Source organism: Lithobates pipiens, unplaced genomic scaffold, assembly GCF_037356315.1.
Source record: "Lithobates pipiens isolate NorthernLeopardFrog02 unplaced genomic scaffold, aLitPip1_a1.2 Scaffold_16, whole genome shotgun sequence".
In the NCBI taxonomy this organism is placed as follows: Eukaryota; Metazoa; Chordata; class Amphibia; order Anura; family Ranidae; genus Lithobates; species Lithobates pipiens.
In genome coordinates this window covers 478,049,805-478,067,778 of record NW_027507748.1, presented here as the reverse complement: position 1 = coordinate 478,067,778, position 17,974 = coordinate 478,049,805, and the positions used below count along the sequence as shown (strand labels likewise).

At 44.8% G+C, this 17,974-nt stretch overlaps 1 protein-coding gene across 1 annotated transcript in view; it reads left to right on the top strand.

Moving 5' to 3' along the window:
- Positions 1-2,961: 2,961 nt before the first annotated feature.
- The window catches only part of IPO5 (importin 5), a 71,805-nt gene continuing 56,792 nt past the window's right edge, over positions 2,962-17,974 (top strand). Inside the window, exons 1-3 of the mRNA XM_077482996.1 lie at positions 2,962-3,133; positions 8,540-8,620; positions 15,108-15,300. Coding sequence (XP_077339122.1) covers positions 3,053-3,133; positions 8,540-8,620; positions 15,108-15,300 — 355 coding nt within the window. The 5' untranslated portion in view covers positions 2,962-3,052. The remainder of the gene's footprint in view (positions 3,134-8,539; positions 8,621-15,107; positions 15,301-17,974) is intronic.

The window sequence follows — 17,974 nt, the reverse complement described above, 5'->3', positions numbered from 1 at the left end:
AGGGGGGACACTGAGAACACTGATGTAAGGGGGGACACTGAGAACCCTGATTCAAGGGGGAACACTGAAAACTCTGATGTAAGGGGAACACTGAGAACTCTGATGTAAGGGGGAACACTGAGAACTCTGATGTAAGGGGGAACACTGAGAACTCTGATGTAAGGGGGAACTCTGAGAACTCTGATGTAAGGGGGAACACTGAGAACTCTGATGTAAGGGGGAACACTGAGAACACTGATGTAAGGAGGAACACTGAGAACTCTGATGTAAGAGGGAACACTGAGGTCTCTGATGTAAGGGAGAACACTGAGAACTCTGATGTAAGGGGGAACACTGAGAACTCTGATGTAAGGGAAAACTCTGAGAACTCTGATGTAAGGGGGAACTCTGATGTAAGGAGGAACACTGAGAACACCGATGTAAGGGGGAACACTGAGAACTCTGATGTAAGGGGGAACACTGAGAACTCTGATGTAAGGGGGAACACTGAGATCTAGGAGTGTAAGGGGGAACACTGAGAACTCTGATGTAAGGGGGAACACTGATAACACTGATGTAAGGAGGAACACTGAGAACACCGATGTAAGGGGGAACTCTGATGTAAGAGGGAACACTGAGGTCTCTGATGTAAGGGAAAACTCAGAGAACTCTGATGTAAGGGGGAACTCTGAGAACTCTGATGTAAGGGGGAACTCTGAGAACTCTGATGTAAGGAGGAACACTGAGAACACAGATGTAAGGGGGAACACTGAGAACTCTGATGTAAGGGGGAACACTGAGAACTCTGATGTTAGGGGGAACACTGAGAACTCTGATGTAAGGGGTGCTCTGAGAACCCTGATTTACCTTAGTCTACTCACTCAGAGGCAGGAGGGAGGATGATGAGCTCACTCTCCCCTTGGCAGTCAGCAATTCTCATCCAGATGTATCTGAGGTTGCTGGCCTTTAACCACTTCCCGACCAGCGCACGACGATGTATGTCGACAGAATGGCACGGGCAGGCATATTGGCGTACAGGTACGTCCAATATTCGATGCCGCCCTGCCATCGGGAGCGCGCCGCCGGCGGCGCGCTCCCGCGCTGGTCGGGACCCCCGTGAGTCTGGTCGCGGGACCCGCGGACTCAATCGCCGCGGGCATCCCCGCGATCGTCTCACGGAGCGGGCGAATGGAGGAAATGCTGTATAAACAACATTTCTCCATTCTGCCTAGCAACTAGTGACGCTGATCTCTGCTCCATGTGATTGGAGCAGAGATCAGTGTACACTAAATGAAAGCCCAACCCCCCCACAGTTAATAACACACCCCTAGGAACACTTAACCCCTACACTGCCACCCATTGGTTAACCGTTTCACTGCCAGTGTCATTTACACAGGAATCACTGCATTTATATAGCAGTGATTACTGTATAAATGACAATGGTCCCAAAAATGTGTCAAAAATGTCCGATGGGTCCCCCACAATGTCGCAGTCACAATAAAAATCGCTGATCGCCGCCATTACAAGTAAAAAAAAAATAATAAAAAATTATTAATAAAAATGCTATAAAACTATCCCTATTTTGTAAACGCTATAACTTTTGCGCAAACCAATCAATAATCGCTTATTGCGATTTTTTTTACCAAAAATATGTAGAAGAATACGTATCGGCCTAAACTGAGGGAAAAAAATTTTTTTTATATATTTTTGGGGGATATTTATTATAACAAAAAGTAAAAAATAATGCGTTTTTTTCAAAATTGTCGCTCTATTTTTGTTTATAGCGCAAAAAATAAAAATCGCAGAGGTGATCAAATACCACCAAAAGAAAGCTCTATTTGTGGGAAAAAAAGGACGTCAATTTTGTATGGGAGCCACGTCGCACGACCGCGCAATTGTCAGTTAAAGTGACGCAGTGCCGAATCGCAAAAAGTGGTCTGGTCTTTGACCAGCAAAATGGTCCGGTCTGCAAGTGGTTAAATTCACGGCCCCCATTTTCCTTTTCTGTGCTGGGGATTAGCACGTGGACAGACACAGATGGGTAGGGGCAGGAGGGAGAGGAGCAGATTGAGCCCTCTCTCCTCTGTGTGTGTGTGTGGGGTGAATCGTTAGTGTTGGCTTTGGGCAGGGTGAAAGAGAGTATAACAGACACTCTCGACTTAGACAACTGCAGCCAGCAACGCTGCTGGGAAGCTATAGTCCAGTCTGAATAATGTGTCCGGGTTTCAGGCAGTCTGAAACCCAGACGCATAATTCCAAACCTGAATTGTCTGGGTGAATCCCGGACAAGTGGCAAATGGGAGTGTGTTCATGCAACTGCTGCATCTGCGTCTATGGGGTGCCTGCACATGGCTCTAAGGTATATGCACATGCAGCAAAAGAGCAGCTCAGTCTGGAAGACGGGTCCCAGCGCCCATGTTAATGAGCCTTATTCACCCAAGTCGTGCATGCTCTACAGCCCCTGTATGGCCATGTGCAAGAAACCCTACAGTATGATATCCATCTTCAGAGAATTCCGGGTCAGGTTGTAAACAGAACACTGGCAGTTCAGGTGAATTGAGCGCCTGTGCTTTGCATACACCAGAACATGGGAGATGCCAGTCTTGGCTGAGCCCTCCATTGCACACAGTACATGGACCTGACAACCTAACACCTGACTCCGGATCTCCCGCGCTTTGCAGACAGCTGACTCCTTAGCTCCGCCTCAACCCCTCCCTTTTTTTCCAGCGTCTCCTCGCAAATCTAACGTCACCGCTTGCCTAGCTTATCCGAACACACCCAGGGGCTGCAACAGCTGCTACCCGCACAGCCAATCAGCAGTTATTCCCACCTTCTACCCTCGTGTGCGTCAGATGTCTCCTACCGGCATTGCTTCTCATTGGCCCCGCCCCTTGGCCAGCCACATCCAATGGATAGCCCGGCGCCTCTCTGGTGCGCGGGACGTGTGAGGTCAGGGCGCTAAGCTAGCTGGAAGTCCTCTGTGACTCCGCCCCTTGTAGTCAGCGCTCCGGCCCGCGCTCAGTCTCGCGCCCTCTCTCTCTCTCTTTCCCCCCGTGTGTGTGGAGCTGCGGACATGGCGGACGAGCAGCAGCAGTTCTATTTGCTCCTGACTAACCTGCTGAGCCCGGACAACAGTGCCAGGAAACAGGCCGAGGTGAGATGCGGGGACCCTGGAGGGAATGTGTGCTGTGCAGAACGTCCAATGCGCCGGTGTGAATGTGTCCCTGGCCAGAGCGAGGCCCACGTGTGAGCGGCACTCCCCGGCTAAGCCTGGGCCCGGCAGCCGGCTCCTCCTCCCCCCCCCCCCCCCGCAGGCTGTATGCACTGTGTACCTATGGGGACATGAAGCTTCATCTGACACCTGTAACCCTTCTCCCCTCATTCTCATATCATTACTACATGTGCTCAATGCTCTGCTCATTCACTTCACTGCTGTCTCCTATACTAGCTCCTGTAATTGTATACCGATCACCAACACTCATACTCAACAGCAGCATGTTTACTTCATTGATTGTCCAGCTGGTCGGTCTATCCAAAGGCTCATTGTATATTACATTAATACATAGTGGCTGCAATTGCCCCCTCCCTAGACCAATCTTTCTATACTACCCCTGTACTGTGTACATTGATCGCCAACACTCCTCCAATCACTACTCAACAGCAGACTGTGTACTTCCTCCATTGATTGTCCAGCTGGCCCACCTATCCAAAGGCTCATCATGTATTCGAGCCGCACGATTCTGGCTAAAATGACAATAATTTTTTATTTTTGCTTAGAAGATAGATCACGATTTTCACGGTGTAACATCTTTCACATTAAAACAAAAATAAAAAAATTGGCATAACTTTTTCTTCCCTTTTTAATTTTTTGTATTGAAGTCTATCTTTTTCCCCAAAAAGTTGCAAATACAGTGTGACATAAAATATTGCAGCAATTGACATTTTATTCTCTAGTGTCTGTTAAAATGTTTTGGGAGTTCCAAGTAATTTTCTAGCAAACAATATTGATTTTAAATTAAGTGTCAGAAAAAGATTGACTTTAAGTGGTTAAGCTTCCTGCATTTACTTTTTTTTTTTTTTTTAAACTTGGCAGACTACCTGGATGTTTTCTTTTAACAGATGAGTGAGCAGATAAGTCTCTCCACTTATATGAAAGAATCAGCAAACTCTGCAATATAGAACGTCAGGGGGGTAGAATCGAGATCACTTTTTTTTTTTTTCTTTACGATTAATTGTGCAGCTCTACATTGTATATTACATTAATACATAGTGGCTGCAGTTCTTCCCTTTCTAGTCACCCTTCATTTGAAGTGTATGTACAGACTAAACTTTTTCTGTGTCGGATAGAGAGGAGCTGTGAAGGTCTCTCAACCTTTTCTCTTTTCCTGTCTTGTTTTAGTTTCCACTCCCCCACTCCATCACTACTGGTGGCTATAGCCATCAGCAGAGATCATTGTATTCTGGTGGCTGGGAAACCTGCTGCTGTCAGAATACTATAGCACAGTGGGAGCGATTGGATGGAAAAAAAACTGCTTCAGCCCTGGTTTACATTGGTATGATTTAACATGTCAAATCGGCAGCAATTGCAGACAATGACACGTCCTAATCAGTGCCACGCTGCATTTGCAGCACCGCACCGATTTAAAAAAAAGTAGTTTCTGTACTACTTGCGATTTCATGCTGCGATTTACATCTGTGCAGAAACCTGCACAGATATCTCTGAAATTGCATCTGAAATCGTACTAGTTCAGCTGAACTCGCATGGCTTCATTCCCGTAGCTCAGTGTGAACCTGGGCTTTAATCAAGTAGTTTACTTTCCTTCAACCTGTGGCTGAAGGGAAGATAATTACATAATATATGGCCAGTTCACACCATAGAAACGCAGTCTGAATGTGTTCCAGATGCTTTTCTGCATGCGCATTTTTGATGCAGTCCAGTGCCCGAAGGGCTTGTTTGCATCACCATCTTCGCATTCTGATCATTTCAATGTGCATATTTTCAGCGTGGTTGGGATGCTTTTTTGGATTTTTTTTTTTTTTCTTGTCTATTTCAGTTGTGTTTGCACATGCTCATGGGTTTTTACAGTATGTTTATTAGAGGTCGACCGATATATCGGCCGATATTTGCCGTTTTTTTAAATTAATCGGCATCGGCCGATTGTGCTGATAAAAAGCCGATTTAGAACTACAGCTGGACTTTGAAATGACTTCTGTAATAGAAGTCAGTGTAAGTTGCCTGAGTCGTCATAGAAACGTCTTCCTCCTCTCTGGGCAGGCTACCAAGAAAAGAACAGAAAGATACAATGTTTACACTTGAATGAAATCATCTCTGTAGAAGTTCTCAGTTTAACCATTTAAAGACTAAATCTTTTCTGACACTTGTTGCTTACAAGTAAAAATCCTGTATTTTCTGCCAGAAAATCACTTAGACCCCCCCAAAAATTATATATATATTTTTTAGCAGAGATCCTAGGGAATAAAATAGCGGTTGTTGCAATATTTTATGTCACACGGCATTTGCACAGAGGTCTTTCAAATGCATTTTTTTGGGAAAAAAATAAAAATAAAATAAACAGTAAAGTTAGCCCATTTTTTTTTTTTTTTTTTTTTTTTTTTTTTTATCTAAATCATACATACAAGTAAACTGATTGGAGGTTTGTTTTGTTTAATAAATGTTTAAATGTAAGAAATTTTCTGTATCACTTAGGCTCGGTTCACACAGTACGCGGCACGACTTGCGGCGACTTGCAAAAAGACTTCTGTATAGAAGTCAACGCAAGTCGCCCGAAGTCGTACAGGAACCTTTTTTCTAAGTCGGAGCGACTCGAGTCGCTCCTATTAGAACAGTTCCGTAGTACAGAACGGGGCGCTACTTGTCAGGCGGCGAAGTCGCCTGGACAAGTCGCCCCTGTGTGAACCGAGCCTTATGAAGACTGCTTCCACACTGGAGCGGGCAGGCGTTGATGGTAAAACGCAAGTTTTAGCGGCTCTTTACCATTTTAGCGGTGCTATTTGGCTGCTAGTGGGGCACATATAACCCAGCTAGCGGCCAAGGAAGAGGTTAAATGCGCCCGTGAAGCACCGCTGCCAAATCGCATTGCATGCGCTTCGGCAGTGGTGCCCATTCATATCAATGGGCAGGAGTGGTGGAGGAGCGGTATACACCACTCCAAATGTGCTGCTTGCAGGACTTTTTTTTTTAAGATCCTGCCAGCGCATCGCCTCAGTGTGAAAGCACTCTGTCTTTGACACAGACTGCAGGGGAGCCATTTTGCAGGCACTTACAGGCGCTATTTTTAGCCCAAAAGCGCCTGAAAAACGCCCCAGTGGGAAAGGTGTGTTAGATCAAGGGGGATTAAAAAAAATAAATAAATAAAAAAGGAAAAAAATAAATAAAATCGGCCTAACATATCGGCCCAAAAAAATCGGCATCATATATCGGCTATCGGCCGCCATGATTTCTAAATATCGGCTTCGGGCAGAGAAAAACCCATATCGGTCGACCTCTAATGTTTGTGTGGGGAAAATGCAGCATGCTATTTACACCAGGTGTATTTTGAAACACAAAATATAATACAATTGCATATGCAAGAAAAATGAATGTATTCTGATATAACTAGCTTACACCACTGCAGTGCTTTCATGTTTGTTTAAAAAAGCATGTTGCATTTTTCTACACCAAAATGCACGGGAGCGTGCCTGCTCCCAGAGGGAAAGTGCTTCTCTGGGGCACTCAAGGAGCCAGGAATGCTGATTGGGGGGGGGGGGGGGGCATTCAGTGCATAACCAACTGCACAAAAGGGGGTAAGTATGACATGTTAGTTTAAAAAAAAAAAAAAAAAACGGAACTTTTAATCTTAACTTTTTTTAATCTAGGGAAAATTCCTTTGACAGCTGTCGCTGAAACATACATTCACCATTTACAGACTTCCCCCTTACTGCCTGTTAAAATGTTGGATTTCAGTCACTTTACATCCTGTAAAAAATTGGTTTCCAGGACAATCTGCTTTTGTCGGAGTAAGGGGTTGGGCGCCAAAGAAAGTTAAGTCTTCAGGGTGCAATCCAAAAGTAGGTACATAAGGAATTTACGGACTCTGGGTCAGCTATGCATAGTAACCAATTGCCAGCTAGCTTTTATTTTTAATGTGCAATTTGAACAAGCTGCGTTTAAAAGCCGATTGACTGTCTCACAGCTCCAGTTTTAGTAAGTCAACCCCCAAATTATTGTTTTTAGCTTTGCGGATGTTTTAAAATATAAAGGTTTACACTGGAGCTATTCTGCCTCAACGTGGCAGTGTTTAGTTAGGGTCTGTTCACACGGTGGGTCCAATCAGGCCCGCCTGTCAGTTTTTCAAGCGGACCTGATCAGAAGGTCCATTCACCTGTATAGACACGTGGGTGTAAACATACTTGTCTTTTTCACACCCGCCTACATCTGGACCCAGTCTGGTCCACTAAAGATGCCCTGTACAGTAAGCAGCTCCTGGCTCCAACTGTGGTTTTATTTTTTATTTTATTTTTTCCCCTTGGTAAACTTTGCCAGGTCCTGGGGAAAATATTGCTTTACAGTCCTGGTAAATTGGATTCACATTTTATTTATGCATAATCCTAGATTTTTTTCAAACAATTAAGTTGCAACATTCATGTAAATGCATTTGAAACTTGTTTCTAAAGTACTTAATAGATGTGCTGCATGAAAGTACTGCACGTTTTTACTATCCTCAGCTAAAACTTTTTTCCCCCAGATGGCAAAGTTCTTTGTTATATCTAAAGCGACCTAATCCTTCCTCAGCAGGGTACATTGTGAAGCTTGAAGGGGAATCCTTGGTTGAATGAATTTGCATTCCAGTGTCTGTTGTATGAAATTCTGATTGGCTGCCTGGTTTATCAGTGACATCATTGCACTGCACAGTTCAGCACTTTTTTTGTGGCAGTTAAGAACAAAGACCTAGCTTTTCCATCCTCGCGTCACTATTGTAGCACTTGTTCTCATTGTCTGATGGCCCACTATAGATCACATACCATCAAAGTACTGAAAGGCATTATTTTGACTCGTTAAGATAATTCATTGTTGAAGCACTTCAGAACTCTCCAAACAGTGATTGGGGTTTCATAGCCTTACAAACTGGTCATAATTCAATTTATTTGACTTAAATATTTATCATTTATTGTAAAACATGAAGGCCCAATTAACAGTGGTCCACTTTTGCCATGCTTTTCTACAGTGACAAAAGCACATTGAAACTATTCCCCGTTTAATACTATGTAACTGTTCACACTGCAGGTGTGATGTGCTGTAAAAAAATGTACCAAAAGGGCTCTTCCATTGTAAGTCAATAGTAATGCCTCCAAAAGTGCATCACTGTGAAAGTGCCCTTAAGCTGCACAGAAGCACATCAGTATGAAAGGGCCCAAATTACATAGAAGAGGAAAAATGTGTGTTTATGGTAAATATATGTAGGGTGAATTTTTACATTTTAAGAACTGTTTAATGCAAAGGGTTAACACTCTGGTCAAATGTTTACAGGCTTTGAATTCATTTCTTTTTGGTATGTTATAGGAAGCCTATGACAGCATCCCTGGGCCATCCAAGATTACTTTCCTTCTACAAGCAATAAGAAATGCTGGTGCTGCCGAAGAGGTGAGTTTTGTCACTGCAGACTGGAAAATCCTTTTGGGCAAGCAGGGGGCAAGTAAGCCATTGTGTGAAAATGGCTCATCTACCAACAATAATTTACAATAGTAAACGCCAGACAAACTCTAAATGGTTGAGAAACATGTATTTCTACTGTTCTACTTGCTAAAGGAATTTGTAATTCTGTACAGCTAATCTTATGGTCTACACACATTTCCACATTGCACAACTAGATGACACATGTGGTTTCAAATTCACAAACAATGAAGAATTTTTGCTTTCTATGTTGTCTGTTCATAGCACATTATATTGGAAGCATCACCTCGAGCCATTCCGGGTCCTGGCAGGGGGCTGCTCTGGGTGTTGGGTCCGCTCGTCCTCTTCCCTGTTTCTGGGCCATGGTGGGGTGTTTTGGTGTGTATGCCACGTGAGGAGGCCGCTGCACGGACCGCTGCCATTTTTCTGTAGCCACAGCCAGTTTTTTTTCATTTCGGGCACTTTCCTGGTGCCCACCCCGACCTTTTCATGAGACGGCCATTTTCTAGTAGCCTCAGCTTGATTTGCCTCTAGCGCTGGGTGCTTGTTTCCTTCTATAACATTGTGCTTTTTACACAGAACACCTCGTGGCTGACACGGGGGAGAGCGGACAGCAGCAGCACAGTGCAGTACCTGGGTCAGGGTGGGGAGTCCTGCTCAAGGCCCCTCAGCCTGTGGCAGCTAGGAGGGTGGACATTTTTGTCTGACTGACTTGCCTTGGGTCCTTAAATGGTGACAGGCGAGTGTGGGTCAGCATGGCGTCAGAAGCTGGCGGTTCTTCCCCAGACATCCCTGTTATGGCAACCGGTTCCCCTGCATCTGCGGTGCTTATGGATGCTCTGGCGGTCCTGCAGGCCTTTGTTGCCAGGGTAGAAGTGGTGTGTAATCATGATTCCGGTGGAAAGGACCCCTGCTTTCAAGGACCCTGCTAACAGGAGGGCCATGGCCCTAGTGTCAGACGCTTACTGAATGAGCTAAATTGTTGCACCGTGAGTTGAAGAAGCAACAGGCTTCCCCAGTCTGCATGGAGTTGGCGGACCAGTTGGTCCAGGGCCTTAAGTATGTCTGTGATGCAGCTTTAGATATGGCCCTCTTGCTCTCTAGAGCCTCAATATCAGCAGTAGTGCTACGCCGCCTGATTTGGCTGAGATGCTGGTCTGCGGACCAGGCATCAAAGCACTGGCGGATTTGCCCTTCCAGGGAGAGAGGCTATTTGGAGCCTTGCTGGATGACATTAACAATGTTACTGGGGGTAAGAGTACATTGCTCTCACAGTTCAGGAAAGGTAAGGAGCCACGCCGTAGGCAAGGACCGTAATTTTCCGCTCTGAAGGGGATTTTTCATCTGCCTTGGTTGGCAGGTAAGAGCTCCCAGTCCGACAAGGTGCCTGCTGAGGGACAAAAAGCATCCCTGGTTTTGCAATCCGAACAAGCCTTTGAGCAAATCTGTTACCGCGTGAAGGTTTGCCCCTGCCTAATTCTTGGGTAGGGGGTCTCCTTTGGGAGTTTGCAGCCTGGTGGACCTCCCTACTTTCTGACCAGTGGGTCTGTGAACTGGTTTCATCAGGATACAAGAGATTTTTTTATTTTTGTCTGCCAAACAGATTATTTTTTATTTTTTTCCTCCAACCTTCGTCTTATGACTCGTCGGGAAGCCCTGTTTGGGGCAGTACAGGGCGCGCTACTGCGCAGGGTGATCATGCCTGTACCGAAGCTAGAAAGGTTTTGGGGATTCTACTCCAATCTGTTGTCCCAAAGAAGGAAGGGGTTCATTCTGTCCTGGATCTCAAGGCCTTCAACAGCTTTGTTAAAGTACAAAGGTTCAGGATGGAATCAGTTCGCTCAGTGGTCGCTGCACTCCATCAGGGGGATTTTCTGGCATCCCTGGACATCAAGGACGCATACTTCCATGTCCCCATATGCATCAAGCATCAGAGGTTTCTGTGTTTTGCGGTCAGGGACAAGCACTACCAATTTGTAGCTCTTTTGGCCTGGTGTCAGCACCGAGGGTCTTCACCAAGGTGCCAGCTCCAATTCTGGCTTTGCTAAGGCAGCGAGGGATCGCAATTGTGGGTTAGCTGGACGGCCTCCTTCTGAGGGCAGCTTCTGCCTCAGAATTAAGGGAGGATGCAAACTCTTCAGGAGTTTGATTACATAACTTACAGAAGTCGGCGCCTGGAGTACCTGGGCTTGCTTCTGGACTCCTCAGAGGTGATCGTCTTTCTCCCTTTGGACAAGCTGTGTTCAAGTTGTTGGTGTTGTCGCTGCGGGGTTTTTTTTTTTTTTTTTCCATGCGAGTCCTGGGTCTCATGGTAGCCACCTTTGAGGCCGTACCGTATGCTCAATTCCACACTCAAGTCTTGCAAAGGGAGATCCTGTCCAAATGGGACAAATCTCCGTTGTCCCTGGATTGTCAAATTCGGGCTGAGCCAGCTAGTCAGGGATTTCCTGCTCTGGTGGCTGAGGTCACCGGCTCTTCGGTCCGGGAAGTCGTTCATTCCTCTTCATTGGATGGTGATCACAACAGACGCCAGCCTGACTGGTTGGGGGGGGGGGGGGGGGGAGGGGGATTTTGGGGCTTACAGTCGGCCCAGGGACACAGGATGCAGGAAGAATCCCGCCTGCTGATCAATATGCTGGAGCATCAGGCGGTGCCTCCCCACATGGTCACAGAGGCTGCAGGGGTGTCCGGTCAGGATCCAGTCGGACAACACTACAGCGGTGGCATATGTCAATCATCAAGGAGGAACAAGGAGCTTGGCTGCAGCACTGGATGGCGCTCCCACACTGCGGTGGGTGGAGTGGTGTGTGCCGGCTCTGTTGGCCGTGTATATTCTGGGCGTAGAAAACTAGCAAGCGGACTACCTAAGTCGTCAGATGCTGGATCAAGGGGAATGGTCACTGCATCCAGATGTGTTTCGGCTCCTTTGCCTAAGGTGGGGCACGCCAGATGTGGATCTCCTGGCCTCTCGACTCAATTTGAAGGTACAGAGGTTTGTGGCCAGGTCAAAAAATCCCTGGGAGGACACGGCAGACGCGTTGGTGGCTCCATGGGGGCATTATCGCTGATTTATGCCTAACTTCTACCGTGTCTGCTCAGAGTGCAGTCCGAGGGTATTAATGGCCCCAGATTGGTTGGCGTCCGTTGTATGCCGACATAGTACGAATGGCGGCGGATGCTGATGCGAGGGGACTTTTTTTTTTTTTTTGCAAGGTCCAATACCTGATCCTGCTTTACCGTCACTGGCTTTAATGGCATGGCTGTTGAAATCCAGGTGCTAAGGGACCGAGGTCTGTCTGATTCAGTAATCTCCACTATGCTGAGGGTACGGAAGTCATCTCAGAAGATTTATCATCGTATGTGGAAGGCCTACATCTCCATGTGTGATGAGATGGGGTGACGTCCCTGCACGTACTCGGTTTCCAGGAACCTGCTGTTTTTGCAGCGAGGAGTGTATCAGAAACTTGCCTTAAGGGGCAGTTATCAGTTTGTTTGTTTTTTCAGCGACCCTTGGAGTCTCATTCATTGTTGAGTATGTTTGTTTGTTCAGGGAGTTCGACGTGTGGCCCCTCCAGCTTGACCTTCGCTGCCTCCATGGGATTTGAATCTGGTGCTTCAGAATCCACCGTTTGAAAACATTAGGGAGATCCCCTTATTGACACTCTCTCAGAAAGTAGTCTTTCTAGTGGCTATTACATCTGCCAGGAGGGTTTCTAAGTTGGCGGCCTTGTCGTGCAAGTATCCCTACTTGGTTCTCCACAAGGATTTATTTATTTTTATTTTTTACAATGCTTGGGGACGTCCCTAAAGTGAAGATGCTGTGTCCACCAATGAACGAAAGAAAATAGGATTTTTGTACACAGCACCCACCCCTCCGAATCATGTTTGTATTGCTTTTGAGGAACTGAGCTGCTGGATGCAGTATGAGGGGTTATAGCCAGTAGGGCCGCCCCCTGGACGGTACTGTGCAGTTTTGCTGTTTTTAACATGTTCTGCCTAGTCCTCTACTGTGTCCGTCAATGAGCTTCAGAGAGGATTTTACGGTGAGTACAAAAATCCTATATCTTTTATTTATTTTTATTTTTTTGCACTGTCATATTGTCACCAGTGCAGTACAGTGCCGTCCTATGGTTTGGTGGTTATCAGGGACACTGACTAGAGCAGTGATGGCGAACCTTGGCACCCCAGATGTTTTGGAACTACATTTCCCATGATGCTCAACTGCACTGTAGAGTGCATGAGCATCATGGGAAATGTAGTTCCAAAACATCTGGGGTGCCAAGGTTTGCCATCACTGGACTAGAGCTACACGATTCTGGCTAAAATGAGAATCACGATTTTTTTTTTTTTTTTTTTGCTTAGAAGATCACGGTTCTTTTTATATTATTGAAGTGTATTTTTTCCCAAACAATTGCATTTGAAAGACTGCTGTGCAAACAGTGTGACATAAAATATTGCAGCAATTGCCATTTTATTCCCTAGGGTCTCTGCTAAAAAAAAAAAATATGTATGTTCAAAGTAATTTTCTAGCAAAAAATATTGATTTTAAGTTGGAGGGCTGTTCAAAAAAAAAAAAAAATTAAGTCAGCAGCTGCAAACACTGCAGCTGCTGACTTAAGCAAACTTACCTGTCCAGGGCGCCCGCGATGTCGGCCGACCCGTCCCTCGGGTCCCGGCGCCGCCATTCTAAGGGAAACGGGCAGTGGAGCCTTGCGGCTTCACTGCCAGTTTCCTACTGCGCATGCGCGAGTCGCGCAGCGCTTTGTGAATGGGACGCGCTGTGTTCTGGGACACAGTTCCCAGAACACAGCGCGACCCATTACCCAGAAGACAACGCGACGAGGAGAGAAGAAAGGAGATCTCCGGAAGAGGAAGATTAGGATTATGTGCCTAGCAACAGGCATTTCTGGTAAGATTTTAGATTTTCTTTTTTTTCAGGGTGGCCCTCCACTTTAAGGAAGAGTGTCAGAAAAAGATTTAGACTTTAAGTGGTTAAACTTCCTGACTTTACACTGGTTTGAAAGCTTGGCAGACTGCCTAGATTATTTGTTTACACAAGAAGTTCTATGCCTTTGATCTAAGATGTTGGTTACAATGTTTCATGCAAGTTCTAAACTTGGCAGATTGCCCAGGATGCTTTATTTTGTCAGCTGACTGAGCAGATAATCTCTCCACTTGTTTATATGAAAGAATCGCCTACTCTCAGTGGAGAGATAGTCAGAGAGAATCGAGATCGCGGTTTTATAACGATTAACCGCGCAGCTCTATCACTGACTAGTGACAGTTATTTAAAAAAAAAAATAGTTTTATAAAATTGAGGGTTTAGTTCAGGGGTCTCAAACTGGCAGCCCTCCAGCTGTTGCAAAACTACAAGTTCCATGAGGCATTGCAAGGCTGACAGTTACCAGCATGACTCCCACAGGCAGAGACATGATGGAATTTGTAGTTTCGCAGCAGCTGGAGGGCCGCCAGTTTGAGACCCCTGGTTTCGTTTTACATGTTTGCAAACACATGTGAAAGCCACAGTGCTTTGTCAAGGCTCCTCTATATACTGTGGTCCTAAGTCTCTAGTCTACCTGGTCATTTCCTCATACGTCCCAAGTTCTATCGGGTAGATTTTCAAACCATGGCTGATGCAAGCTTTAGGCCCCTTCCAGACAGGAAGACTCCAAGCGGATCCGCCTGCTCGGCCCATATCCGCACCACTATGCAGAGCGGACACTGCCAGCTGTTCTCTAAGGGGCTGTCGGATGGGACGGACTGCCATCTGTCTGTTTTTGGCAGACACAGGATCGGATGCTGCCGGGTGTCAGCGGACACATGTCCACTGACATCTTCCACTCCCTAGAGAGCTATGGATGGTCCGCCAGTGTGAAGGGTGCCTCAAGCTTTCATGTGTTTTGGTTTCCTTAATCCCCTCTTTTCTTTTCTTTTTTTCTTTTTTCCTTGCTAAGACAACAGGAAACAGTTCTTTCCCCTCTGTTTTTTAATCGTTCCTTATTTGCTTAAACATCTCACTGAGTCGGTGTTATAGCAGTGCACTTTAGGTGGCAGCACTAGCAAGTTTATTGCTAGTGTCCAGTCACCCAAAGGTAGCCTGCATATAACCTATGGATCTGTGAATAACAAAACCTACACTGTACTCAAAGAAGAAATTTACAGGTAACTTTAAATTCTATTTTTAATTCTACATGTTGGGTATTCATTGCAAAGTGAGTCTTCACCACATTAATGAAGCTAAGGGAACACTTATCTTGCAAAGTGAGCAGACTATTTGCCTTTAGTGAACCAAGCAGTGAGTTCTGAAATTCCACTTGTCTTAAATCATTGGTGTTGATTCTTACCAGTTTTCTGTATTGGACATTGGAGTTCATATCCACAAGTTATGACCTGTTTGTGGATCTCTGACCCTTGATTAGCCTAAAGATTCTAATCGGGGTGTTTATTTTGTTTACAGACTAGACAGATGGCAGCTGTCTTACTGCGTCGTCTCCTGTCGTCAGCGTTTGAAGAAGTTTATCCATCCTTGCCTACTGATGTCCAGAATGCTATTAAAAGTGAATTATTACTTGTCATTCAGCTGGAGTCTCAGTCCACTATGAGGAAGAAGATCTGTGACATTGTTGCAGAACTTGCTAGGAATTTAATTGGTGAGATCATCTTCACATGATATAGAAAGTTGCAATAAACCTGTATACAGGCTGTATGTCTACCTGTTCCTTCTAAAATGCTAGTTTCCTGGCTTCAATGCTATCAGTGAATCGTGAAACAAGAATGCAACTTTCCAATCACAGAAATCCTACACTGTTTTAGTTATGAAGTAGCTTGCATATTTCTGAAAACATGTTTCTTTTAAAGTGGAACTTTACCCATAAAAAAAATGTAGCTGCCAGACATTCACATATCACCTCAGACAAAGAACAGTAATTTTCTCTGTTTTGTTTATTTGGGGGGGGGTATAACTTGGTTGGGGAAAAGGAGTATATGGGATGCCCATGGATCAAATACTTTGCCATCATTTATAGATCAGAACTTAGTTTGAGCTTGAAGAAATGATGTGCAGAGCATTTTTTACAATTTGGCACTGCGTCGCTTTAACTGGTAATTGCGCATTTTTATTTATTTTTTCCCCAACAAATAGAGATTTCCTTTTGGTATTTGATCCTCTGCTGTTAATTTTTTTTTGCGCTATAAACAAAAGAGCAACAATTTTGAGAAACCATTTTTTGCTATATCCCCAAACATTTTTATTTTTTTTTAAATACAAATTACTACTTCGGTTTAGGCCAATATATATTCTTCATAAAATTTTTGTTAAAAAAATCACAAGCGTATATTGGTTTGCGCAAAAGTTAAAGCGTCTACAAATGAAGGGAAAGATTTATGGCTTTTTTTTTTTTTTTTTTTTTTTTTTTTTTTTTTTTTTTTCCTCGTAATGGTGGTGGTCTGCATTTTTAGCAGTACTGTGACATTGCGGCGGACAGATCGGACACTTTTGACACATTTTTGGGACCATTGACATTTATACAGCGATCAGTGCTCTAAAAAAAAATGCACTGATTACTGTGTAAATGTCACTGGTAGGGAAGGGGTTAACGCTAGGGGGCGATCAAGGGGTTTAGTGTTCCCTAGTAAGTGTGTTTATGGTATGTCGATGGGACTGACTGGGGGAGGCCACATGCAGCAGGCGCCCTTCTGGCGGCTCTTAAAGGAGACCTACCCATACATTGTTTTGCACACCGGTGCCATATTGCCGACGTCTATCAGCGTAAGCCGTTCGGCAAGTGGTCATGGTAAATAAACCTTGAGGCTTTAGAACCACTTTAATTTTCTGACTATAAAATTCCATTTAAATTTTTATGGGTTATTGATGAAGTGTTTTGTGCAAAGATTTCCATTCTGTTATATTCTAAGCATGATTCTGAAGAAAGTGTACTTTTGATAGTTGTAAAAACAAGATATGACGTGCCCAAAATCAATATCCGGTCACCGTGTTCATAAATATATGAATATAAAAGTGCTCCAATCTTTATAATGGTGCTCCACCCAAATTGCAACAAATCAATATGCGCTCACCGGAACTACTCTCCCACCAAGTTTTGACCATCAAGCATGTATCTTATTAAACTCCCCTCGCAGATACTGGAAAACTCCAGTAGGAATCCCGAATCCTCTTCCCCAATTGGGGCACTAATAAAAGGCTCCAAAGCGAACCACAAAGATAGATGGATATCTCTATCCCCTCTATCATCTCCCATTAACGTGTACATGAAGGTAAATGGGTATAAGACATGCAGCTTGATTGAACATGGCGTGTGTTCCACCCAGAGGATGTGACATTTGGGGATGGCTCCGGTCAATGCGTGTCAGGCCTGCGCTTCAGTGCATTTTGCACATGGGTGCATCAGGAAGTTTGACAATTCCCTGTGACAGTGGGTGGGGCATACTCTTCCTGCAGCCACTCTCTGAAATTTGTCATGACTGAATAAACCAAGTTGTCTTCCACCACTGCAAACACTGTCATTTCAATAGACTCCAACCTTCTGATCAGCATACTTGTAGTTCATTTACAAGTCCTCCCATCTTTCTAACAGCCCATACATAGGTACAGGCAGAAAGCAGGAGAACTTTTCTGCGGGAGCTTGACATTGCATCTGTGATCCACTAATTGTGATAATTGTAGTAGCCCCCCCCCCCCACAAAAAAGGTGAACGTCTCCTTCTGACCACCTAAAGCAGGGATATGTAATTAGCGGACCTCCAGCTGTTGCAAAACTAGAAGTCCCATCGTGCCTCTGGGTGTCATGCTTGTGGCTGTCAGTCTTGCTATGCGTCATGGGACTTGTAGTTCTGCAACAGCTGGAGGTCTGCTAATTGCATATCCCTGACCTAAAGACTTTTACCTCTTTCCTGCCCAGGCCATTTTTCAGTTTTCAATACTGTCACACTTTGACTAACAATTACTTGGCATGCAACACTGTACCCAAATGCCCATGCCAGAAGTGAAAATACACTAGTGCGTCTTCCCAGAATGACTCTGCTGCCTGGCCGCATCTGTGCATTATTGGTCTAGCGGAAGATTCTTAAAGGGTGTCTGAAACTATTTATTTTTTTAATGCCTTTGGATGAAATTTGAAATGGTTAAACCCCTGACAGTCTTTTGTGTTGCATTGCCAGGATTTCCCTTACTTTTTTTCCTTTTTTTTTAATTTTTTTTTTTTTTTTTTGAGACACGAAGTGAGAAAATTCTTAGTTACCAGAATGTGTCCATATAGGAAAACCTCCCCTTTTTTTTATTCCTGTTATGGTGTCAAATGTTGGCTCT